The sequence below is a fragment of the Mixophyes fleayi genome, chromosome 11, assembly GCF_038048845.1.
Source record: "Mixophyes fleayi isolate aMixFle1 chromosome 11, aMixFle1.hap1, whole genome shotgun sequence".
NCBI lineage: Eukaryota > Metazoa > Chordata > Amphibia > Anura > Limnodynastidae > Mixophyes > Mixophyes fleayi.
The window spans coordinates 5465909-5491721 of record NC_134412.1 but is presented as its reverse complement, the minus strand read 5'-3'; the positions used below and the strand labels follow the sequence as shown (position 1 = coordinate 5491721).

The window sequence follows — 25813 nt, the reverse complement described above, 5'->3', positions numbered from 1 at the left end:
GGGGGGTCTTTCAACAGAGGGTCCTGTGTGCAGGGAACGCTGCCAATAAGGGATTGGAGACAATCCAGAGAGACCGGGTCCAGTGTGAATTTATAGCAGACGCGTCAGAACGGACATAGAGTCCAACAGCTGGAGATTACCGAGGGGGAAGGGTCAGGTCTGTGTTGTACAACTCAAATATGTCACCTGATAGTCTGCAGAGGGGGCTTTAAAGGCAAATTGAACCAAATATATATATAAATATTTTTACACGAAGGAGCAATTAAACATAAAAATCTGATATTTTCATGTACAGCGATATATGCAAAGCAAACAAGTAAAAACCCAATGTGCAATTTTTTAAAAGTAAAGTATGTAGGAGTATTTACTCTCTCTCCTACAGACTGTGGCCAACGAGGAACCGATGCGTCCTTCCAATCTGCACAGAACATCTCTGTCACCTAGTAGTACAGTAACAAATTTGGCCTCTTCCTCTCTCCGGGGTGTTAGAAGATTGAGAGATTGATAGCGGCCACCCTCTTTCAATCTGATAAAGTGTAGTAATTATTATATGTATATTTATGAATTTTACTGCTTTCTCATATATTGGAGTAACTGGCCTATAAACTCATGGAGCTGTGAGACCAGGTCAATCTTTGATTACTGTATTGCAGCGTAAAATGAAGATATTCACAAGTTTGGCAGAGTTTCGTGATAATTTGTCCACTAGGGGGCGCTGTTCTGCTGGAGCCTTTGGCTAAACTGTAATTTTGGAACATAATTGGTGAATACCAGAAAACAATTTAACATTAAAGTCTATTGAGGTTTTCAGGGAAAGGATAAAGAGCAGAAGTCATAGATGTGATCTATTCCTGTGTATAATAGATAAATTTAAGGTGACCTGTACAGTCAGTCTCAGCAGAGATTGTACATTTTACAGTCATGTATTGACGGAGGGTACGGGAGGCTATACAGTAAGTGGTGATGCAGGTACGAGGGCCTTTTATAGAGCCCATCCACTTCTATGCCTGCTTAGTTGTTAATTTCAGGGTCTAACACCGTGTTGGCCTACCTGTGACACTCCAGGTGTTGTGAAACTACAAGTCCCAGCATGCTTTGCCAATATATAGCAGCTTATTGCTGGAAGGGTATGCTGGGACTTGTAGTTTCACAACACCTGGAGTGTCACAGGTTAGCCAGCACTGGTCTAATGCTTTGTCTGATAACATGCTGCTACTATCTCTGTACAGTGCATACAAGCTTACACACAGACACCCATGGGGGGAAAAAACATCAAAAAGGCATTCACACCCTACGGAAATCAATAAAAATAAATAACAAGGATGCTTTATAAATAACACCCGTACTAGCTGATCCTCCCGTCTGTGTAATAAAAGCAGTGACTCAGGATTACAGTTATGAAGCTGGGCATAATCCTAAATGAACCCCCCACCCCTGCAGCCTCATTATAGAAGCAGAGGAGGGGGCTACCGGCTGCCACACCAGGAAGGGTTAATGTGTTTGAAGACTCCATTAGAAAGGGAGGGAAAGTGGCCAATTAGAAATATTTTTTTTGACATTTTATTTCAGGGTATCTGACAAGTAAGACAAACAGCCCCCAAGTGGTAAAATACTCAGTCCCGCCTTGTTGTTGTTAATGCACATTGAGGAGGGGTCCGCAGGACAAGAAGTGCAGAGGTGTCTGTGAGATGCTAGTCAAGAATAGGTGGTCCCGGGTATATAGTCACAGTGGCTGTAGATCAGGGGATGCCCAGCGGTATAGTAAAGGACAGGTAATCCCCCGTCGCCCCCCAGCTTGCACGATGCGTCTGGTAGATGCTGATCCACGTTGTCAGAATAACCACCCAGACAAACAGGCCGAATGCCGATCGCTTCACATCTGTGGGAGGAAACCCAGAGTTAATAGTGACAAAGTGCTTCCGTCGGCCGTATATCTGCGCTAAGGCTGTGAGCACAAGGGGGAAGAATTTTTTCTATGCACACTAGACTTCCTGTCAGCAGGAAGAACAGGAGTAACTCGTATATTGGATTTAGTGGCCTTAGTAACAAGAATTAGGTTATCATATACAACTAGATGCGCACACTCACAGCTTTGTATCTGGGGCTGCTCCGTGTATGTAGGTTTGAAGAACGCTTCCTTGAAGAACCACAGAACATTCACCAACCACAGGAAGGGCAGCAACGCGAATCCTCCTGCGGACAAACAACATGAATACACATCAGTATTCTGTGACACAGCGTGGAGCATCCACCCAACGCTTCCTGTCCCATCCCCACATCCCACAGATAAAAGGATAACGCCACCTAAAAGTGAAATTAAAGTTTAGTTGGAGTTCCACGTGTTTAATATTTCTACAGAATATAACGTAACCGGAGTCCGGAGTTCCACCTGACCAGGCAGGACCCCAAACGTCTGCCGTGGTCTCCTCACTCCTGCGGGAAATGGAGCTATAATTAGTAGCAAACATTATATGGGTGATGGGCACTTTGCCATTTCCCACTGTGAGGCTAAACGGACAACTGTCCCATCCTGGGGTTGCGTTGCGTTTCGTTCCTCTGGATTAACACAATTACTATTATGACTCTATGGTTGACCTAGATGGACTTGTATAGTTACAAAGAATTGTTCATAAAAGACAATACGCTTCCTGTATGAAGGAATGGACAGAGTACCCCGTTGTCTGCCATGGTTCGGTGATGGTCTACTAGCTCCTGCCGGGGGTAGAGCCTGTTCCATCAGCAAGAAGCTGCCTGCAGGAGTCTAGAGAGCCTTCCCCTGACCAATATAATAGGGACAAAGGCGGATAATCAGGTCACAGGCTGGTACAACCACTTTGTTGGGCACAGATTGTGTCGTATAACGTATTGGGTGCAGGCTATGTGTAATATGCTCATCATTTGGGTTGTTTAACATAAAATATCACTTGTAACTGGTAGATATATTGCTAAAAAACAAAAATTGCTGGCTTCCAGCTTCTGGATACGTTTGTCCAGGACTGATTTACGGAGTTTTCAGTTTTGAGGGACAAAAAGATCAAACAGCAAAGCAGAACATCTCCCCTCCCACAATGTCACCCACTGGTCCTTCTGTAGGAAAATCTGCCATTTTCTCAAACCTATGAAACTTTATAGACTTCTATGCACCGCATTCCCCTCCCCCCCCCCATTTCGCACCATAACTATTATTATAGAACAGGTAATTTTTAAGCAAATGAACAGGACAGCATGCGGTGCAGTTATTCTGGATATAATAACTCAACAGTTCAGAGTCAGTGGTGCACAGTAATGCCCAACAATTGGTGTAAATGCTCTGTAGTGACAGCCATCCCCCCTACGTCACTCACCAAGGTAATACTTCCTGCACAGTTGCAGTTTCTCCTCATTGGGAACACGTTCCAGATTCATCGCAGGACGTGGGCGGTAGCGCGTATAGATCACACAACGAGGTGGGTTCTCAGTGACCGGTCAGGTTAACGCTATTGGCTCCGGAACGAAGATATCTGTGAACGGAAAGTGAGAGCAATGTATGAATGTGCCATTTACATGTATTATTTACACCAGGCGGTGTTGTGAAACTACAAGTCCCAGCATGCCTCGCCAGCTATCACCTGACTATTGGCAAAGCATTCTAGGGCTTGCAGTTTCCAGTATGCTCATGGCAGCCATAGGACGGCATGCCGTTACTTGTAGTTCTCCAACACTTGGAAAGCCATTTGTCGCCTTAGCCTGCTTTATAGTCACACAACCACGTACAGGGTCAGGCATCCTATGAACAAGCAAAAAAATGGCACCTGCCAAACATCCATTGAAGATTTGTCTTGATGACAGTGTGCCAGAGCAAAATGGAACTGCAATTGTCTTTGAAAAGCAGCAGAGGGTAGGTTTCTTTTTACACTGCTAGAATGCTGATTGATCTGTCTCTTCCTTGCAGATTACGTCATGGGCATTAGGTTGGAACCGCAAGAACAAGAACTGTAGAGTGAAGAGGGATATTAGCTAGGTAGGTAGATGGCTGCTGGTCATAGCATTCGGACACCAGTAGTGTAACATCTGAGAGCTACAGATTATTCACGTCCTCAGATAATAGCTCAGACAAGTGACGGAGCCGCAATTGGTATTTCTGTATCTTCACTGTCACGTCAATTGTCACTGAGACAGGTTAATTATCAGTAAGTAGCGGATAGTGCGTCCCTCGTTCTGACTCTAACTGCTGTACAAGACTCTTGCAGAGAGACAGGGAACCAGCACAGGGATGGCAGAGATATAAAAAAAAAAAATATATATTATAGCAATGCCACCACAACACCAACTATCAATAGATAGGTAAAATTCTGCAGATCGTTGTGTGACAATACTCAGAAGGAAGACGAAGGGTTAACCAGCCTAGAAACGGCCAAACGTTAAAAGCTTTTTGGTTCCAGCACAGACGCTGCCTCCTAAACACTTAAAGTGGATAAAGATTTAAATGCTCGCTGAGATATGTTGGCTCCCTGCCCCACAGGACGGCCCGCCCCTCCATTCTTCCCGGGGGCAGAAGGCTCAGGAGGGCCGTATTTGGTAATGTTTGAGATACATCTGTATCTCTCACCGTCTTCAATAACCGGCAGTCTGACAGGCAGACGAACACTGGCTGGAACGCAGCCTGATCACCAGGAACTATGCAGCAAGGATCACCCGCCTGTGTGTAACACTTAGCAGGGCAACCTGAACACAAAAATACTCACGCAACGAATAGCCTCAGAAACTGGGTAATGTCAACATTATCCAGGGACACAAGAAAAAACAAACCTCATACAAAACACCTAGACCTGTAGTAAGAATATAAAATAACACCATATTACTTTATTGTGCTTGATGCAATACAATCATTTCTTGATTATTTATATATAATAAGATTAATGTCATCGGTACCCACAGCATTTAAGGCTCATTCACTCCAGTATGAAAGGAACACTGAAGCCTTTGAGAGCTACTAAAAACACTTACAAATATTTAGATAAAGGTTTCCAGAACTTGAGATCCTTGACATTGTATTTACTTGTGCTTTGTAGCCATTATTCACGGTTATCAAACATCACAGCCTCAGTCGGGGTGTAATGTCATTCATTAGACTTAAAGTCCCAAATTTATCTCCAACATCTTTAGTTCTGACAAGATCCTAAATCAGGCCTGTCCAACCTGCGGCCCTCCAGGTGTTGTGAAACTACAAGCCCCAGCATGCTTTGCTGGTAGACAACCAGTTGATAGCTGGAAGGGCATGCTGGGACTTGTAGTTTCACAACAGCTGGAGGGCCTCAGGTTGGACAGGCCTGTCCTAAATCATTTAGTTGTCAATGATATTTGTAGATGCTGGGAAAACATGTTTTAAATTTAATGGATTTAATAAGACGTTAAGGGGTAGATTCAATTCCCCGCGTTGTTGTTTAGACTCACAGAGCTGTGAGCAAAGAAATTACTGTAGTAACGTTCATAGTGCGGGGTAATAGGGACGCGAGGACAACGCGGGAATTGAATCTACCCCTGAATGTGGTAGTTAGCAAATGAACAATGTATAGATTGAACCAAAGACAGCTCAGCCTGTAGATAGGAATACATGGGGGGACCGAATACATTTACTGAATGTACACAACGGGAGAGATTCAATTTAGCGCAAGGTGCCAGGGGACATAACCTCAATGTCCAGATACGCACATTGTCGCCGATTTTGGTAAGGAATCTCAGCTCTTTTTTTGGCACATTACTACGGGGTGCATGGAAAACAGAGATTTCATTCTGAACATTGCGTCAATGTGTCTCCGTGGACTGTTCCTGAGACACATCGCACTGAACTGAATCTACCCCCAAAAAGACGGATCCATATAAACACACACGGATCAATAGTAAATTCACACAGACACCCTGATCCACACACACACACACACACACACACACACACATCCCCTTAAGAGCTAGATTCACACTAAATTTACACAAAAACACCCGGATCTTGTCGGATCCACGCTGAATTCACGCAAACACAATTTGGTGTGAATCCATGGGGGGGATTCAATTGACCGCGCAGGTTTTGACCCGCTGACACGACCATTTTTAGCTACCGCCGTGTAAAAAATCGTGCAATTCAATTATAAAACGGGTAAGCCAGCCCCCACACGTCAATCATTGGTGCTTGCAAACTATTTGGGGAGTGAAGGAGAGGGTTTAACGCGGTCATCTATAATAAAAAAAAAAAATGCAGTGGCATAGATTTTATTGCATTAAATAACCTTTCTATTTTATAATATCTACATACAGTACTTTTTTTTGTTACTATTTTTTTTTTTTTTTACTATTCAATCATCTATACTATGACAAAACACATTAGTACATACATATTAGTACATATAACATACACAAATATATTAATTAGTGATTGGTGTGTTTATTATGTTTAGGAAATGTTTTTTTGCACATGCTTTTTGTAAAAGAAAATCACCTCTCATGTTATGCATTACTGATAAACATAATTTATCTTCTTTTTTTTACATTATTACACGATTTCAAATAGTTTTCTATTGTTTTTCATTTTTTGCACAGCCACGAGAGGTGAGAGATAAAACTGGAGATTTGACAGTTTACTGCGCCGCGTTAAACAACAATTGAATTGCTTTCAACGCTTCGCCCTCCCTATACTTTCAATGGATTTTCTACTTGTCCGCGATAGGACCGTTTGTGCAAAAAATACGCTGCGTTACAAATGTAATTGAATATCGGGTAAAGTTAACCCGCTCTAAAATTAGTGAAAACTGCATTAAAATGACTTCACGTGGTGTGGAAAAAAAAACAAAAAAAACCAGCGGTCAATTGAATTGCCCCCTTTGTGTGTGCATGTGAGTGCATTATGCGGTAATAATGCACAGGCTACGTTACTTTTACCAGTAACGCGGTCAACTTAATTCCCTATGGGTCACATGTTAGTAAACCTCCCGGTTACAGTTCCACTTATTTGTAGATATCACTTCTTGCCCAGTCACCTACAGTAAGCTCCCTACTACCGGTGTCTTCCTCAGTTCTGTCTTTCCCTGTCTCTTCCGTTACACCTCTTCCAGGATTGGATTCAGCGATATTATAAAACTAGTGTTTATTACAAAAGATGATAAAGGACAAGTGTTCTATGGTATCGGAGGAACACGATCAGTATTTTATTGTTACTTATTAGAAGGAAACAGAGACACAATGGGACATACTGGGCTTCTCTTGAAGCTTGATAACAACAGATGTACAGCCTGGTAATTATTAGGACACAGATTGTTAGGCTAGGTACACAGTGAAGGATTTTCCAAGTGATGTGTTATCTACAACGATTTTACTAACGACTGAAGGTCCGATCACTAGGGCGATTCGTGTATACACACGATTTACCTTCAGATCTGTGCTCTTTATCTGGTTCTCTAGTCGTTTACAGAATGACAGCACAATAGTCACTCCTTCATTCCTCACTGATTAAAACCTCCTCGTTATAGCCATCCACATGTCATAACGAATTTCGTTAGCTTCTGTGACTCTGAAACGAAACATTCTGTCTCGGAACAAAGGAACGAATTATTCCATCTACAGCACTCTCTACATTTATTCACCGGGGCATGTTCATCGCCGGCATCGGCTGAAAAGACCGCGACTCTGTAAACTCTATGGAGATTGTGATCGTTGGTGCATACACAATGATCGGAAAGGTGATTGGAACAAGATTATTAAACAGTACAACCAACCAAAATAACAGACAATCGTCACTTTGGAATGTCTTTTGACCATCGTGTAATTACACACACTAAGGCAATATCCGATCGAACGATCGTTTATCGGCAAAATAACTGGCTAAAAAAACTCCAGTGTGTACATAGCCTTAGAAGTCGGCTGGGTCATTTAATAAAACAGACTCCAGACAATGTTTTATTGCTCAGTTGAGCTTACAATCTACAGAGTCTCGGTCACAGAGAGACAATACTGAAAATTGTGGACGGTGAGATTAAAGGGAACCACGCTTCAAAAAAATAAATAAGTCAGTTTAAACTAAACAACAACTCATACCACTTATAGTATAGTGGTCCCTCTCCTCTGCCCCCCACTTTGCGCTCTACTTGGCAGGGTCCCGGCCTTCACACATAGCCAGGACCTGCAATCCCACACAGGGGTTATGAGAGCAGCAGATCTGGATGACAGTGAAGGGACCTCTCCCCAAATTAATATCATTATTATACCATACTATGTCCTTACTATAATAACTAAAGGTATTTAATCAAATATATTTAAGAGGGAGAAGACCATCTCTTGTCCTCAGATATATCTCCCATCTTTACTCCTTATATACAGAAGATGTTGCAGATTCAGAACTAAAATGCTACATGATAATAATTTGCAGCCCAGCCATTGTCTGTCGATGACAGGACTCATGAATTACCAGCAGGGTGACCTGCAGTTGTGCTGTGGAGCATTGCTGGGACTTGTAGTTCCACCAATGATATCCTTAGTCTATAGACCCTGCTGTACATAGAGAGAGAGGCCACGTCACGTGACATGCTGTATAATTGCACTATGGATAATTAAAATAATATAATTAATGAGAATAACGAGAAGTCAGAGCAGCTCACCCCCCAATCTCTTCCTCTTCCTCCCTGGGCTGTTATGCTGAAACACGCAGGTTGTGTCGGGAAATGTAGTTCTGGACAAATATGACGATCGACGCATGCGCACATCTCCGGCAAAGACCCGCAAGGCACACCGGGAGTTGTAGTTTTCCTTCGATTAGAAGCCGCGGACGCGGTTTGACTCCCGCCCTCGGTCCCGGAGACCCCCCCGAAGGAGGACAGAGACCTACTAGACCCTGAGACTGACCGGGGCCCGGAGCAGCCGCGTTATTCCCTGTCAGTTGCCTCGTAACGCACCGCAGACGCGGGAAAGGGGGCGGGACAGGAAGCGGATATGACATATCTTCCACACAGGAAGTTGCGTCACGGCTAGCAGGAAAGCAAGCTAGCCCGGGGAAAGATGGCGGAATACCTAGCCTCGATCTTCGGTACCGAGAAAGACAAGTAAGAGCCAGTGCCCGGGGTGGGGGCTGGTGTTGTGGTCAGGGGGGTTTCTGGGGGTTCTGTCAGGGGACCCCCATATTACTGAGATCTCATCCGGGTCTGTACCCCCAGCCTCCCCCCCCCCCCCCCCACACCACATACACCCTGTGAGGGGGGCTCTGTCTAATACCTGGCACCATGGCTGGGGGGGTCCTATAGCAGCTGTTATACAATGTCCAATAGGATCTAACATTATTTTATATTAAGTTAATAATTATAATTTAAAACATTGTTCATTTTATTCTTTTTAAAAAAAAATAATATATATATATATATATATATATTATTTAGTGGGTGAAATGCTGATCACAGATCAGATCTTCACCTGTGTCTGGGTCGCAAGGCTGGATGAACGCCTAACGCCTCGATCCACCACTTTATAATGTGGGGGGGGGGAACCTATGTCTGGGATTGCGGATTCCTATTGGTGGGCTCCTCAGGGGTGTCTGGCTATAATGCTATTTATCAAGGTGTTAGCTCAGTTTTAATTTATGCAGATGCATTTATCATCATCACCATTAATTTATATAGCACCACTGATTTCGCAGCGCTGTACAGAGAACTCGCTCACATCAGTCCCTGCCCCATTGGGACTTATAATCTAAATCCCCTAATAGACACACACACACACACACACACACACACACACGTCAATCTTGATAGCAGTGAATTAACCTACCAGTATGTTTTTGGAGTGTGGGAGGAAACCGGAGCACTCGGAGGAAACCCACACAAACACAGGGAGAACATACAAACTATTCCACATAGATAAGGCCATGGTTGGAAATTTGGACTCATGGCCCCAGTGCTGTGAGGCAGAAGTGCTAACCACTGAGCCACCGTGCTGCCTATCATTAGTATTACAATGATGCCGTCTGTGTCATCGCTTATTCTGTGTTGTTTCAAATAAAATAATTTAAAAAAGAGAATTAAAAAAAATGTATCTTTGTTTTCCAGGGTGAACTGCTCCTTTTATTTCAAGATTGGAGCTTGTCGGCACGGAGATCGCTGCTCTCGGCTTCACAATAAGCCCACGTTCAGCCAGGTAATATTACCCCACTGTATAAGTATTGCCACCTGACTTTGTTTATTGTCAGAAAGTCCTGGATGTGGGTGTCCTTCGTGTAGGATAACTGAGGACGGGGCTGTATCTGTACTGCTGAATATTCTGTTTCCTTCTGATCAGTACGTAGAGTTTAATAAAAACTTAAATTGGGGTTAACCTTCATGATGTTTGTACTTTTAGGGCAGACACAGTAAATATAGTAGGTGACATTCTGGAAGCAAAGTCTGTTATATTTGCTTCTCAATAATTTTTCTCTTTTTTTTTTTCTTATTTCTCTTTTTTCATTTCAGACAATTGTGCTGCTGAACCTTTATCGAAATCCTCAAAACACAGCGCAGAGTGCGGACGGTTCTCATTGTGAGTTTCTTTTCTAATTTCATACCTTGAATTTTTTCCATAGGAGAAGGGAAAATAACTTTAACTCAATATAGTGATAGAAATTCTGATGGAGGGGGGGTTAGTCATTTCTGTTCTGCAATGGGTAATCTTTCATTAGACACGTTCACAACATTAATTTAACACGAGAAATAAACCCTGATATTATTCTGGAACGTTCAGGGATACACTGCCTGTATTTCAGTAAAGGTGTGGGTCACATTATGTGTGTGTATAAATATTTATCATTAATGGTTTTAAACAATATAAAATCATTGTTTTTTATCAATAGTTTTTCTTGAAACTTTTGTGATATAGAAAATAATGGACGATGGGGATTAAAAAACAGTGGGGAATAAAAGAGGGGAGACAAACCATACATTGTAAACATGTTTTAACAAAAGAGCAATAGTGTGTATGTCATTGTTTGGTAAACGGATAACAATTGGTTAAATGTGATATTAGAGTTGTGGATGGTAAAGGGTCAGAAATAATATTGGGGTCAGGCGATGGTAGACCCTCCATCAGTAACCTATTCATGCCATGGAAAAAATATTTTTTATTTAGTTTTAACATGCACTAATGTGGGGTTAGAGTTTGCTGCACCTGTTTTTTCAGAGTGATCTCAAGTCCCACAATCTGTTTCTCAATGTGAGCCTTGTTCAGTGATGATCTTACCTAAGTGTGTGACTGCCACTGTTTTATGTATTAACTGGCGCACTGACTGCAGGACAGACACCTCTAAATCCTACGGGGGTGGCACTCAGAGGGTTAAGCCATGGTAGGGAGGTGAATGGGGTTGGAAGTGTAGTAATAATAATGAAATGTTGGGTGGGTCCATTATATGATTATCCTGTATATAAATGACACAAAGGGTTTTCGGGAAATAATACAACACCTCTTCAATGGGGCTGAGGGTAGTCACATCCCTGAGTAGTGAGAGAGCCCCATCTTCTATTTCAGGTCGTGTGAGTGACATCCAGGTTCAGGAACATTATGATGATTTCTTCGAGGTGAGTAATATTCCCGGAGGGGGTCAGGTCATTTATTGTTTCATGTTTCTCTTGGTTGGGGTTTTGTTAACTTTTAACTGTTTATTATGCCCTTACCCCCTCCAGGAGGTGTTCACTGAGGTGGAACAGAAGTACGGGGAAATCGAGGAGATGAATATTTGTGATAACCTTGGAGATCACCTTGTGGGCAACGTCTATGTCAAGGTAGAGTCCCTGTATTTTGGTTATACTATCTCTGGGGATAAATGTATCAATGCCCGGATTCTTCAACTCCGGCGAGATCGGCGTCTTCAGCGCTTAAATTTAAAGCGGCGCTGCCTTGTAAAGGGAAGTTTCCCTTTACAAGGCAGCGCCGCTTTAAATTTAAGCGCTGAAGACGCCGATCTCGCCGGAGTTGAAGAATCCGGGCATTGATACATTTACCCCATGGTGTCTTCTGTCTGCTCTATCACCAGTTCCCTCTCTGTATGTGGTTACTTTGAAAGGACCGTTCCTCACACCCAGTGGGACCTCTTACAAATCTTATACAGAGAATTTCAGCCTTTTTACTCAAGCGCTTGTTTTGCTAAAACATTTATAATTATTAACCAAGTAAGAAATTATGCCACACACTCGCACATATAGGGGAATCCTGAAAACATGACCTGCTTGGTGCTAGCTGAATTCAATCTCTGAAGCTCTAACATGGTTTAATGTTTTTAATATATGGATTTATCACTTAATATTGTTGCATACAATTAATCCCCCCGCCCCTCCCCTACTGTATGTAAGTTGGTATTTGCTGTTCCGCTTACACATTGAAGCACACAGGGGGGTTTTAGTGTGTTTATTAAACTCATTCTGTAGAACAGACTTTAGTGAATTCAATAATTCCAGTGAATTAGTAAGTGAATCAAACTGTTCTGACAAATTAATTACATTAGAGGACTCTGTATTCAAACAAAATCTGTAATCCAACATTAGTTTTTGATTCTCTTGTATTGTTTTACACTACTGTTATCCATTATGTGATACATATTGTAACTTAGTCATTTGCTTTTTCCACTATAAAATATTCTGCCTGTCAATAGTTTTGTGTTATGAGAAAGTAGCAATTGATGTCACTAGCTGCTACATAACTACAATTCTCATCATTCAGGAAAGAGCCTGGGTTTAGTAGTTCAGCAATATCTGAATGTATGTAGGTCTTGCACAAGTATTGTGTGGCTTCATCAACCTAATGATAGATCAAAGAGAGTGGTGTTTATATTGATTGTTACTTCAAAACCAAGGGGTAAATGTATCAAGCTGAGAGTTTCCAGCAGGTTTGAAAAGTGGAGATGTTGCTTATAGCAACCAATCAGATTCTAGCTGTCATTTTGTAGAATGTACTAAATAAATGATCACTAGAAGCTGGTTGTTATAGGCCAACATCTCCACTATGCAAACCCGCCAGAAGTTCGCAGTTTGATATGTTCTCCCCCAAGAATTGCTGGTGTTAGGTCTGTGTATATGAGAATTTTATATTATACGGTTTGATGGGATGTTGGTGTTTTCATAATTTAAGCACTGTAGGACATTATTTACCCTGAACCAATATTTATAAGAATGGAGCCGGTCGTTTCTGTAAGAGCAATATGGCTGCCCCCACTATGTGTACACAATGAGGTTGCAGTTTAATGTTTCTTATGCCATCATGGTCTGCAGAAGACAATATAGACTGTAGACCTGAAGAGCTGCTGTTCTTCCACCCTTGTAAAGACTTGTAATCTATAGATCTTCTTGGTGTGGGGTTTAAAGGTTATAGTCGCTTCCATTGAAATCCGAGCTCCGCTCTTCGGCGATGTTTCCGATCAGTCTCCCGGTGCGGTCTGAAAACCCTTCTCCGTGGGTCCTCACTTCCTCCTCCTCCTCCTCCGCTTCCTCCTCCTCCTCTTTGTCTGTCATCGTGTGTCTGCGCATAGAGCTGAAGTCACCGTTCTCCCAGTAGAAGCTGAACTCTGAGCCCTCCAGCTCCCGCACCTCCTCCATCTCCTTGGCGCTGCAGCGCGGAAGCTGAACCTCGAAGGTCTTGTGGAAGCGTTTGTAGTCGACACGGAAGGCTCCTTTCTCCAGGGTCATGCAGGGTTCAAAGCGATGGCCCCAAATTATCTCGTTCTCCAAATAGGAGGTTTTGGCTTGGCAGGTCATTCCTATTGGAGGGGAGAGATTGTCACTGATAATTCTACTTCAGCATTATAGGTATCTCGGGGGGGGGGGGGGGACGGTTATGTTCCACCAACACAGGGAGGGTGCATTTAATGAAACCGCCTCCTCTCTGGCTTAACCCCACCCTCTTCAGATTTTTTAAGAAGACCCGTCAACTCCACACAATGGATACATCTATTTTGTGGGCTGTACTGTATTCATGAGAATGATTCTTATGCATTCACTAGTAACCAGTACGTCAAGAGTATGTTAGCCCTTATCAGTCATCGGGCTGCAGTGAAATCAGTAAGGTACATTGGTACATACTGATCCTGCCTATACTAGGTGTAGGTGACATGTTGACTTTTTTACTGCCTTCAGGACAGAAGTTTTGACCCAGATTTTGTCCTGTCTATATTATATTATATTATAATAATATACTTTTTTTTTTTTTTTGATTATTGTTTTTCGGGCTTAATTTTAAATAGGATTAAAAAGAAATGAATATTCTTGTGAGAAAAGGCCCAACATGTAAAACTTTAGAACATTTGGAAAATATAATTAATTAAATAAGACATTGTTCTTGCATGTTATTATTTTAAGAAAAAAATTGTGTCCTCACTGGGTGATCTAATGTTATGACCTCTTAAAGTCATTTCCCACGAAGATAAAACAGCCAGGTATTCAAATTAAATGGAGATTAAGATAACAGATGGTCATTAAGGATGGATAATCCTAGATAAGGGAACTCCTGTATACTCCATATAGTTAAACTAGTAGCTCATTGGGAAGTGTCCCTTTTAGATGTTGGAGAATGTGATATTATATGCAGAGACAAGTCGGCCAGATACAACCTCCCATCCTGTCCTCTGATTGCCTCATTCTCCACCCCAACCCCCCGCACTTCATCTACATCTCTACTTACCTGTGGCCTCCACAATTCCTTCCAGTATGACGATGATCTCAAATTGCTCTCGCAGTAGTTGCTGGGACCCCATCTCCCAAAAAGGACTGTTGTCGTCAATCACGTGACAGATTACTTGCGGCTCCACGAGGAACAAACGGTCCTCTCCGGTCTCGTAGCCAAGGTTGATCTCCGACTGTTCGAGAGGAAGAAATTCACCCTCGTACGTCTGTCGCGACTTGATAAGTTTGGCCCTGATTTTAGCATCCACCATGTGGCTGTCTCTGAGGTCTCCGATCCGGAACATTAGACAGAGTCTCTCATCGCGCGGGCACACCACACAGTTCTGGCTGAAGATCAGCGTCTGGGCTCTCTTCTTGGGTCGAGAAATCTTCACAAACATACACCCCACCATAAGGGCATCAATCATGGAGCCTACGATGGACTGGGCCATAATTAGATAAACTCCTTCTTGGCAATTGGCGGTCACCATGCGGGAACCGTAGCCAATGGTACGTTGAGTCTCCACGGAGAAGAGAAGTGCTGATGTAAAGCTGTCCACGTTCTGAAAACAGGGCAACCACTCGTCGTTATCATGGTTGAGCAGGTCATGGCGCCAGAAGGCATCTAAGTAGTAGATGGTAGCAAAAATCAGCCATGTGACGATATAGCACATCATGAACACAAACAGGAACCAGCGATACTTCAGATCAACTATTGTAGTGAAGATATCGGACAGGAATCGCCCCTTTTCTTCGATGCGGCCCAAGTTAACCTGACACTTGCCATCCTTTGCGACATACCTTTGGCGCTCTCGTTGGGTCGACGCCTTGCCTTGGTGGAGCTCTGCTTCCATAAACTTGCAGCGTTGCTTGGGGAGCCTCTCTGGTCCAGTTGCCGGGGCAGAGAATCCTCGCGGAGGCAAATTGATGTATCGAGGTCCGTGAGTAATGTCGGGCACGCTTACAGCGTGCCGAGGGTACCCGCGACCATTCCCGAAACCACCGTCTCTTAGAGAAGAGCGACGGTACTTGGGGAGGTCCGATGAGATGCAGACACTTTGGCGTGGGCGGATTGAATAGGCGTAGCCAATATCGGTGGTGCTCATATGGCGCTTGTATACACTACGGGGCATTATATCGGGAAGTGGAAGGAGAGGGTGAGTGGGCGGTGGCATGGGATGAGCGATAGGCTTTGGCTTTGGTTCTGCGGCATATGTAGGAACCACCACACATTCTGGCTGTGGAGAGAGGGAAGCAAGATGAGTTTGATACAAACTCTAAGCTTGGGTGGATTGTGATGTAGTACGCGCAGCTCACTTACCTTCTGAGGAAAGCTGCGGTATCGACTGGTATCCGTGGGGGGCCGAGGAAGGTAAGCCAGGACTTGTCGGGGCTTGATAGACTGGGCGTTGTCAGAACACCGCCCATTCGGTTCATGACCACCCCCTTTGTCCGTATGCTGGCCCGCGGCTTGTGGGTCCACTCTAGGCATGCTGATGCTGATAGCCGACTTGACCAATGGAGGGGTGTGAACACCGCGCTGGTATTCTGTCCGTGTCATTGGAGCTTTAACGACAACATTTGAAACTCCTTCATAAGCCAGCAGTGGTTATAATTACAATTTTTAAAATGGGCGCACCCAAAAATATACTTTGATAATAAATAGCTGTTGTGTTTATTCTGAAAACTGTGAATCTTACAACTGCTCCCAACACCTAGCCCAACGAACACATCAAATCCCTGTAACCGCTGTTTTGTTCGGAATGTGTGTATGAATTAGACGCTGTCCTCAGGATTTGGGCACTTGTGTTCATATTTGTTACATGTATGTAACCCGTGACTTCACAAAGATCCCCATTACAGTAATATTCGGAGACTAGGAGATCCCAAGGGATTAAATAAAATCACAACGAATCTTCTATACAATTAACATCTTACGTCTTCACTCACATTTGGCTGTGGAAGTGTTATCTGTAACACACAAGTACATAGACTAAGCGTTTAATAAAGTACACTTTTCTTTGGTGTTTCTATAAATTTTAGGGATGCTACAAAGATATTTCTGGATTTAGTATCGATGAAAGAAAAAAAATTATGGACGTAAAATGTTGTTCTTCGTTTTTGTTCCTGTGTAATTAGATGTTTTGTGTTGTGTATTCCTGTGTGCTATCAAAATAAATCCTGTGCCAAAGGGTCTAATTTTAAAGTTGATTTAGGTACACAAAGAATTGTAAAAATGTATTTCTGTCGTTGGGTAGAATGTGCACAGGGATCGTGTATATAAAAGTAGAAAAATGAATATCCTAATTCACTTTACAAATTCCTTTAATAAACTTCAATGTGAAGTATTAATGGCAATAATTTCACAAACCTTTGTTCTCCTATAATTCATGATTTTTGTCCCCACTTTAGTTGTGTTTTCTGCCCCCTTTTTAGAGATGGATGTTGTGATGTTCTCTTTGTGTAGAAGGATTGGAGTGTGGTGGATAGGTGACACTCAGATGATGATCAGTCCTTTATGGCTGTAGACTGTGTTTGGTTAATAGTGGGGTCTACGTACCTGTTGTGTACTCGGTGGGTCCTCTGTCTGTATGCCCCAGATCTCTGTGTCAAATCCTAATTACCTTAATCCTGATTAAGTGCAGCTATATTAAGCTGCTGGCGGGGCGTGTGTGAGAGCCGTATGACGACACCAGGATTCCTCCACCTCCTGACTTGTACTTTGTCAGCATCTGGGGGGGCTGCATACAGGCAGTAATACGTCCCCTGATCCCCACTAAGCTTTTCTCTCTCTCTCTCTCTCAATGGACAGTTTCGCCGGGAAGAAGACGCAGAACGCGCTCTCGTGGAACTTAACAATCGCTGGTTCAATGGGCAAGCCATCCACGCGGAGCTGTCTCCGGTGACGGATTTCAGGGAGTCTTGCTGCCGACAGTACGAGATGGGGTGAGTGACTGCTGCGTCTCTCTATTTCTTGGCGTCTGTATCCTATGTTTGTTCTGACGTGGGTGAAGCTGACGCATGTCCAGAATTGCAGTATTATTTGGTTCCAGTTTGTGTTTAGGTTTCCTCATTCTCTGCACAGACCAACTCTAAAATCCCTGTTCACATTAAGGCTCCACTAATTCTAAACTACAAGCTGTAATATAGGAGATTATAATCCATGTAAAGGTTTCAAGAGCTGAGAAAGGAAGATGAGTTATAACTTGGGCTGTGGGGGGAAGGTCTTTTCTTATACACACCAGACTTCCTGTCCGTAAGCCTAGATTGAAGAAGGCAATGGTGGGCGCTACAGCATTAAGGCTCATGCAGATCGTGCCCCCGTGGTGGAACGTCTGTAAGATTACAGGACATTGATCTCTAGAGGGAACAGAATGTCCATACACCACGGACCGCTTCCTAAACACTGCACAGAGCGCCAGTTGTTATAGCCGTAATATCTCAAACGGAATATAATAAAACCTTATACCATATTAGGGTGTTTATCTGTTCCTAGGGAAAGAAGTAATCTAACACACAAAGTGCAGTATTTCACCTTTTACAACAGGGTAATATAACAAAGTTACTTTTCTATGTGTGATGGATGATGGAGACATTGTCTCTGCTCAGGATAGAGCTCTGTCCCGGCACTATCTCTCCGGGCCGGGCTCCCGGTCTATGAAATATCGCCCTAACGCTGTATGTACCTTCTTCCTCCTCTGACCTTGTCCCATCTCTCTGGCAGGGAGTGTAACCGCGGAGGATTCTGTAACTTCATGCACCTGAAGCCCATCTCCAGCGCCCTGCGCCAGCAGTTGTACGGACGAGGACGCAGTCGACAGTAAGCACCCGTTATATCTCCCTAAATAACAATAGTCACCTACTATACCAGTCATGTTTGTAGTCCTGGAGGCCACAGGACGATCCTGACCTCTGATCTATCGCACTATGACATAGTCGTTGTTACCTGGGGGTTAGAATGACTCTTCCTGTTTACACTATTACGAATAGCAATGCTGACCAGTGGGCGTTCTCCAGTAAAAAAGCTGCAGGAGCTGCCGTCAACTAATTATTATTATCCTTTTATATACTGTGCCGCAGTTTTAGAATTAAAAGTAAACACAGTAATTAAACAAAGCTGTAAGAGGGCACCGTTGGCAAGCATACAATATACAGGAATGTACAAGTTAGATACGTGAGGACAGGTACTACAGATTGTATATAGGTCATGGAAAGAAGTGTTAAGTTAGTGCTCAATGGTCTGGGGTTCAGAGAGTGTAGAAGTAAAAGAAATATAAGTATGAAGTGGGGTGGTAATCGGGTAGGATGACCTGGGGGGGAGGGTAAGAAGGCGGTTTGGGAATTTTAAAGACTCGCTTTCAGGGAATGTTTGGAGGCTGGGTGAAGACTTCTACGAGGGAGGGAATCCCACAGAGTGGGTGTAGCCCGAGGAAAGTCCTAAAACCGGGAATGGGAGCTGGTAACTAGAAAACCGCACGTGACAAGGGCACAGGTCACTGTTGTCCAACACAGAAAGGAACCTGTAAGTATCCAGCTCTCTAACACCAATGTCTGATTTCCCCAGGGGCGCCCCACCGCACCATGCTCCGAAACGTTTCTCTGAACGACACCAACCCAACGACAGAGAGAGACGCCGCCGCTCACGGTCCCCCAGACTCCGACACGGACGCTTTTAAGGAGCACCCTCCGTCCATCACTAGTGTAGTAGAGGGGGACAGAGTGTGGGAAGACGACAACATTCTGTCACTAAGCTGTTAACATGTTCATTGCTGGGGGGGAGGGGGGGGCATATATTTTTTTCTTTTCCTTTTTTATTTTTTTGGACATCCTTGTGGCATTGAAGATTTTGACAGCAGAGGGTGTCTGGCTTCTGTGTGGGGTTTGTAGGTGGTACGTTGGATGGGTTCCTTTAATGTAGCCCCCACTTACATAATGCAGAACATTCACTAATCATGTTTGGGCAGGGTCTTGCCTTTTTTGAGTTAAAATTGACCAGCCTGGAGTTCAAAGGTCGCCACGACTGAACTAATCAGGGCTTGATTTTAAGACGGGCAAGTTTTTCTATGGTCACCTGCTCTCCCCTCCCCCTTCCGTCCCCCGGCTGCCCGCGGGCGTGTCACTGACCCACGACCAATCTAGGGGGCAGCAGAGAGCGACTCGGACCAGTCTCCCCAGAATGGGCTCGGGGGCAGTATGCAGGGCTGGCGTGTAAATGCCCGGGAGGATGGGGGGGGGATCTTTTTAAATCTGTCTGGATGTTTATTTTCTCTGTCTATATGAATTTTATAAAGGGCCTGTTTCCACACGCCCCACGGCTGTGATTATTCATTCACCACTTTTGTATATCAGTATACCCAAAGACAGAGGCCGAGGCTCTGGTACTTGTGATGCCTTCAACTTCAGGAAAATTGGCGTTCATTTGGAAGGGTTGGGGGAAATCTATATATTTGTCTTTTGTTTTTGTTTTTTTTAATTGCAAAAATATCTGTCCTACGAAGTGAACGATCCCTTTCCTATGCAGAGTCGCCATCTAGTGCTCAAGAGACTGAACAACAACTCTGCTGTTTGTTTAGTCGTGTGTGACTGCAGTTTCCCTGTTTTGTTAAATAATAATAAAAATGGCAACAACAAAAAAAACAATCGGATTCTTGGTTCACCTCTTTATTTTTTTTTTTCCCCTCTTCTGCTTGAGTCGTGTAATATGGTGGATAAGGGTGTGTACGTATGGCCTAAACAGGTTGGTTATAGAATGGTCAGACATTGGGACACCATGCTGCAATTGTCAGGTGTATTCCAAATGATCCTGCATTTCTTCCTTGTCCCCGGAGCTTCCCAGCAGTGCTAACTGGCTTTTTTTTGGTGGTTTATGACCGTAACAGCGATTCGGAAATCTCATTCATTTTACAAACCTTGTAATATTGAGCATAATCAAAGCGCTAACAATTTTTTTTATTTTTTTTTTAATTCATTTAACGCTGCTGCAGCGCTGTGTGGGCGCAATGCTGGATCATTTGGAATTCACCTGAAGACTCCATAGGGATATCTGAATGTCTGATTTTTCTGCAATTGGCCCATTTGTCTTGAAATGGAAAAACTCCATTGAAAGGAGGTTGTCCACATTCCGTTATAATTAGTCATGGGAGAAAGTTACAGTAAGATTTAATATACCAGAGTAAACATTTTAGACATGTACTTTTAACCCTACAATTAGGTCTTTAAAGCAGCCACTTGAGCTTGTAGACAATGATGCATGAAAATCCTTGTGGAGAACTGAGGTGTTTCTATTAAATAAGAACCACCGTAGCCATATCTGGCCATATTTATTTTCTATGTTTAAACATTTCCAGAAATTTCTTTAAATGAATGCCACATTTTTACTGATTAGAATCTGCTTGCTGCTGAGGATTGACAATCAAGCATTTTGCTGTGTTGAACAGCCGACTTCTCTTCATACTTCTCAAAACCTTCTATTGCAAACTAACAGTGACCAGGCGTTGGACAGTTTTGCTGAGGATCTGGGATACATCTTTCTAGAAAGTATTTACTATAGGACATGACCACCAGATGTACAGGACAGGTCCAACACAAACATAATTTATCCAGGATAGAGGTGTTGTGGTATATTATTTGAAGTTTAGATGGAAAAATATACCACCTATAAAACACTTTATAGTTCTCCTTAATTAGGGTTGAAATTCAAGATTTAGACACATTGTCATTAATAGTTGACCAAGTATCCTCATGTGGTGGTCTACCACGCTTAGCCTCCCATTGTTCTTCAAGTGATTTTATGGTAGAGAACCAGGCCACAGTTTGGCTCAATTGGGAGATGAAGTAATAATATTCTATATATCTGCAAACCCTCCATCTTTCATTGGCTAGTTGGGCATTGTAGAATGGAGACACTAATTCTGGGAGGTTTATCCTCCAAACAATCACACAGACCTAACCATTGGATCTGGTTGAAGGCAATTTTAGAAACGGCAAACATTTGAAACAAGATGAGGAGTTTTGGAAAGTTTATTATAATTGCTGCTATTCTGCATAACCAAGAGTCAAGGTCAGATTTTGTTTATTACGGTGATGAGAGCTGGAGAAATTTCACTCTTAAAAAGAGATGAAACTTTCTAACAAATACTAAGGTATTTTATCCTTTTGAGGTTTTGATCTGAAGTTCCAATCCCTTGACAGACTTCTCACTGAAGTGGTGGATTGGACTCTGGGGAAGGGGGTGTCCTGGTGAGTGCCCAGATTGCTGTGTGCCGGTACTGTGAAAATGGCAAATCACTGGGGTGCCCACAATCCTTATAGGACACCTGTTGGCAGTACAGGTTGATTGCTTTCATATCAATCACAAGCAAGAAAATGTCCATAGAACCCCCTGGATAATGCCTGGTAACCCCAGAGACTGCAGGAGCCCAGTCACAGGGATAAGCCCCACTGCTAGCCCAAATAGATGAAGGGGAGGAGGTTAGCTGGGTTTCCCCAAACCCACTTCACATTAGAGACTTTATTTAGGTATCTAAATATATCATTGCAAGAAAACTCAATGGTTAAGTGGGGTCTGAATGAAACGCCCCCGGTCAGAGTATTAGCACTGGTCGAAACCTGATGGGCTGGACTCTGTGAGCTCTGGGTACTGAAGCTGTACCCTGGTATCCGGCTCCGGGCCTCACAGAACTGAACGTGGCTCAGTGGACAAAGACATAGCAGTAAGTCTGGGATATCTAAAGATTAGACGATGTGGCCGAGCCCCCAGGCTCTGGCTGGACTAGGACAGGAGTACAGGGCACCCCACCCCCAGCATTGTAAATGTGAAGCATCCAAACTGCCCCACCTTTAGAGGTAAGGGGCTTTAGCCTGTACAGAGGATGGTCTATCCACCCAAGACCTGTATGATAAAGTGGTAAATGGGCTAAAAGCCCTATCTTTATAGATGGGCTACATTTTTGTGCTGTGTGTACTTTAAGGAACAACTCATAGAAGAAGCTAACTCAGCCAATAAACACAATTGCTATGAAGAGGCTGCATGTTTCTCTGACCAACCCACTAAAACCATTTAATCCTGAACTGTGCCCAACATTCAAGACAGCACGCTCTAATCAGTGAGACCCCAATAAATGTGGCAGATCCAGACCATCCCATCGCACCCATAAATACAGTCCTTGTGCTGGGACAAGAACAGGATTATGGATGTTTTGTGCTGTCTCTATAGTAGAACAAACTAACATTTGTTTTCAAATAGGTAGTTGTTTTAGGACATCTGTAATACTTAAACCACATAACAGATGACCTCAATACATTAACAGCGATCAAATACACTAGACATATAGACTCATTACATTGTAAGAGAATTTTTTTTTTTTTTTTTTAATGTAAAGGATCTCTTTGTACTGTACTTTGTGCCATTCTCTATCAGAAGTTCTAATACCAGGGAAGGAAAGAAAAAAACCTCAATTTAAATATTCCATGTATCTGTGTACACTACAATAACCCAAACACATTACTAAATATGTATCATAGTGAAAACAATCAGATAAGACCCCTTCCCTATTAGATGATTTTATCAGCCAATAGAAAAGCTCTGGGCTTTTCCCACAATCCACTGAATCAATTTATAGGCCACTTGTGGGATCCACGTTGTGTACGTTGGAATGGCCCACGTCTGCTTACTCTGCAAACTGTGGTAAGGGAGGTTGACGCTTTATATAATGGGATAACATACCCTTTACTATAAACTTTATGGATAAGTCACTGGGTATTTTTGTGACCATGTAAAAGTGTTATATACAGGTCATGCACGACTTCTAATATCTGCATTTACAGCATAGAAAGCCGTAATCCAGGTTTTCCTGAAGCAATGACATCAGAAGACATTCAGTGGTTCTGTTATCATTTTTCTATCCCTCTATCCCAACAGCAGGTCACAAGACAGACTTGAAATAGAACACTGCAGAAATGGGGCAAAAAGCTCAAACAGTAAAGCAGATCATGCCCCATTTTCTGCTCAATTTCCATCCTCTGGGATCATGCGCAGTTGAATTCAACAATGTGTAGAGTATTTCTGCATCTCCGTTAATCACTTGAAAAGAGCCAATGGTTAACTTCCCGGCCCTCAGAGACATTAAAAGGACAACTACTCTTTTTGTAAACTTTATTAAAATAATTTACCCATGCCCCATACCTCAGTGACAAGGCCTCTGAGGAAGTCAGGACCCCATCTGCAGAGTTTATAAAAAGTTTAACAGAAAACACTTTTACCCAACTATACTGTTTTCTTCGCTCTTCCACATCATGCCAATGAAAGGGGTAGGGTGACATCCTACCAACTATTACCATTGTGCTAACAGAATTCTATTGTTAACGCCCATGGCCCCTGAATCCTGAACAGCGATTAGGGGAGAGTTTGGGGATCTTCTGGTCCTCAGCAACACAGTCCTCTTGGGTCCCAGCCACCATCCGATGAACGGCAAGTGCTGCACAGTTATTGCTGTACACGCTTTGACACCGGAGACTGTTTTCTTCCGGTGATCTGCAGAGTGCGAGACCGTCCCCACAAGTCTCCGATTTCCAGGTCCCGCAATGAGCGTTTTGTCAGTGGATAAAGGGCGCAGTCTCAAGCACCACACGCGCACACATGGCAAAATGTTCCTTTTATTTAAAATGCTAAACAGGAGGTGAAACATGAAACATTATTATTCTCCAGCAAGTTAAATAAAAAAAGTGCATAGAAAACAAATGTTCTTACAAATCTTTATACAATTATTTACACTCTATCCTCAACACGCCGTCCGCTTTATTAGATTTCCATTTTGAAACTGCAACATGTTCACCACTCATTCCCTCACAACAAAAAAAAAAAACAAAAAAAAACAAAACTTAAAATTAAGAAAAATACAACTTTAGGAAACAAGGAGGGAAGAAAGAGGAGAGCGTCCAGAGGGGAGCACCACATCAAGGGGCTGCACTCTATGGGGATACTATCGCTAAAAAGGATTTTTTACAAACAAAGAGCTGAAAGAAGCTGGGGGACGTTAACCCTTGCAGGGCTCGGTAAGTAATGTAATTAGCAGCAAAAGGATTAAAATGATTGTCACCCCCACAACATACTTTCTTTGCTCCCCAAAACTTGGATAGCTTGCGATGGGAGTGAACTGAATTTCTATGCAAAAAAAAAAAAAAAAGGATCAAATTGTTAAAAGAAAAAACAAAAATATCCTTGCTGCAGCCGTAGCACTGCGCCCCCATTAATTCCACACGCACGCGCACATTCCGGGGTCTACAAAGTGCGCCCTGGAAAATGTGCAAGCTTAAGAAGGGGCGGGTAAGTAGCAGCAAGGAAGAGGCGTAATCCGGAGGGGAGAAAATTATAGAAGACCCTGAGAGGAAGGAGAGGAATTGCCCTGGACAGGGGTAAAGTGCGGTTTCCTGTAATGCTCTCCTCTCTGCCGAACCAACAATATGTACATCGTTCTGCAAGGAGAGAAGCCGTACTGCAGCCCAGTCTCGGAGGCTGGGGGCGTGCGCCCGCTCCGACCTTTGGAAGTGCCAGCACCTCCACACATAAGTCTTCCCGGCCGGGTCTCCGCGCGTTGCTCAGTTGAGGAAACGACGGCACTTCTTGGCACCACAGTTACAGGGCAGCTTGTTGTTTGCGTCCTCGATGGGAAACTTGTAGTCATAAGTCAGCTCCTCGCCGCGGTAAATGCTGCGCAGGGCGAAGATCACAATGTGTTTCTGGCCTTCCACGTGGATGACCCGCGAGTAGCAGTTGGGCTCACAGGAGTGGTTGATGAACCGGGCCGCGTTGCCGTGCATGGTGGCATCCACTACATCGAAGTCATCTATACGGAACATGTAGCATCCGATTCCCTGTTACAGAAAGAGAACGAAGTTCAGAGAACTAACTTAAGCACAGACGTTGGCTTATGGTCACAGCAATTATACCGAAGAGGACACTGAACCGGGCCAAACACACAAATAACAGACAACAGATTCAGTGTTACTTCGTTTTATTTTAAAAAGGATAAATCTACGTCATTTAATCTGCACAAAGAACCCATGTGTTTTGTAAAACGGGATTTTCTGTACTCTGATCTAGTTTCAGAGCAGATCTGGAGCCTGTAACACATCAAGGCCAAGACAAATTCTGCTAATACCCGGCTACAGGGCAGCTATTAATA

The 25813-nt window shown here is 43.3% G+C and overlaps 4 protein-coding genes across 11 annotated transcripts in view; 1 reads left to right on the top strand and 3 right to left on the bottom strand.

Moving 5' to 3' along the window:
* Window positions 1-1544: 1544 nt before the first annotated feature.
* Window positions 1545-8915, bottom strand: PSENEN (presenilin enhancer, gamma-secretase subunit). Of its 3 annotated transcripts, none has more exons than XM_075190184.1 (4): window positions 8625-8915; window positions 3345-3500; window positions 2089-2193; window positions 1545-1879 (listed from the first exon to the last, which is right to left on the bottom strand). In XM_075190184.1, exons 2-4 carry the CDS (start codon window positions 3403-3405, stop codon window positions 1740-1742), a joined length of 306 nt encoding a protein of 101 aa, XP_075046285.1. In that variant the 5' UTR covers window positions 3406-3500; window positions 8625-8915; the 3' UTR covers window positions 1545-1739. The 3 variants fall into 3 exon arrangements, with proteins under 3 accessions (XP_075046285.1, XP_075046284.1, XP_075046286.1); XM_075190183.1 differs by lacking the exon at window positions 8625-8915 and adding an exon at window positions 7399-7591; XM_075190185.1 differs by lacking the exon at window positions 8625-8915 and adding an exon at window positions 3792-4430.
* Window positions 8916-8957: 42 nt separating this feature from the next.
* On the top strand, window positions 8958-20267 carry U2AF1L4 (U2 small nuclear RNA auxiliary factor 1 like 4). Of its 2 annotated transcripts, none has more exons than XM_075190182.1 (8): window positions 8958-9065; window positions 10062-10149; window positions 10461-10527; window positions 11509-11558; window positions 11664-11762; window positions 17443-17576; window positions 18355-18450; window positions 19195-20267. In XM_075190182.1, exons 1-8 carry the CDS (start codon window positions 9022-9024, stop codon window positions 19304-19306), a joined length of 690 nt encoding a protein of 229 aa, XP_075046283.1. In that variant the 5' UTR covers window positions 8958-9021; the 3' UTR covers window positions 19307-20267. The 2 variants fall into 2 exon arrangements, with proteins under 2 accessions (XP_075046283.1, XP_075046282.1); XM_075190181.1 differs by having other exon boundaries at window positions 11467-11558.
* LOC142107048 (G protein-activated inward rectifier potassium channel 4-like) lies at window positions 12248-17274 on the bottom strand. Of its 2 annotated transcripts, XM_075190179.1 has the most exons (4): window positions 17191-17274; window positions 15952-16196; window positions 14650-15868; window positions 12248-13729 (listed from the first exon to the last, which is right to left on the bottom strand). In XM_075190179.1, exons 2-4 carry the CDS (start codon window positions 16189-16191, stop codon window positions 13332-13334), a joined length of 1857 nt encoding a protein of 618 aa, XP_075046280.1. In that variant the 5' UTR covers window positions 16192-16196; window positions 17191-17274; the 3' UTR covers window positions 12248-13331. The 2 variants fall into 2 exon arrangements, with proteins under 2 accessions (XP_075046280.1, XP_075046281.1); XM_075190180.1 differs by lacking the exon at window positions 17191-17274 and having other exon boundaries at window positions 15952-16403.
* A 3503-nt stretch (window positions 20268-23770) lies between the features above and the next one.
* KMT2B (lysine methyltransferase 2B) overlaps window positions 23771-25813 on the bottom strand; it is a 33122-nt gene continuing 31079 nt past the window's right edge. For all 4 annotated transcript variants that reach the window (XM_075191575.1, XM_075191576.1, XM_075191577.1 and 1 more), the window contains exon 37: window positions 23771-25502. In XM_075191575.1, coding sequence (XP_075047676.1) covers window positions 25227-25502 — 276 coding nt within the window. In that variant the 3' untranslated portion in view covers window positions 23771-25226. The remainder of the gene's footprint in view (window positions 25503-25813) is intronic.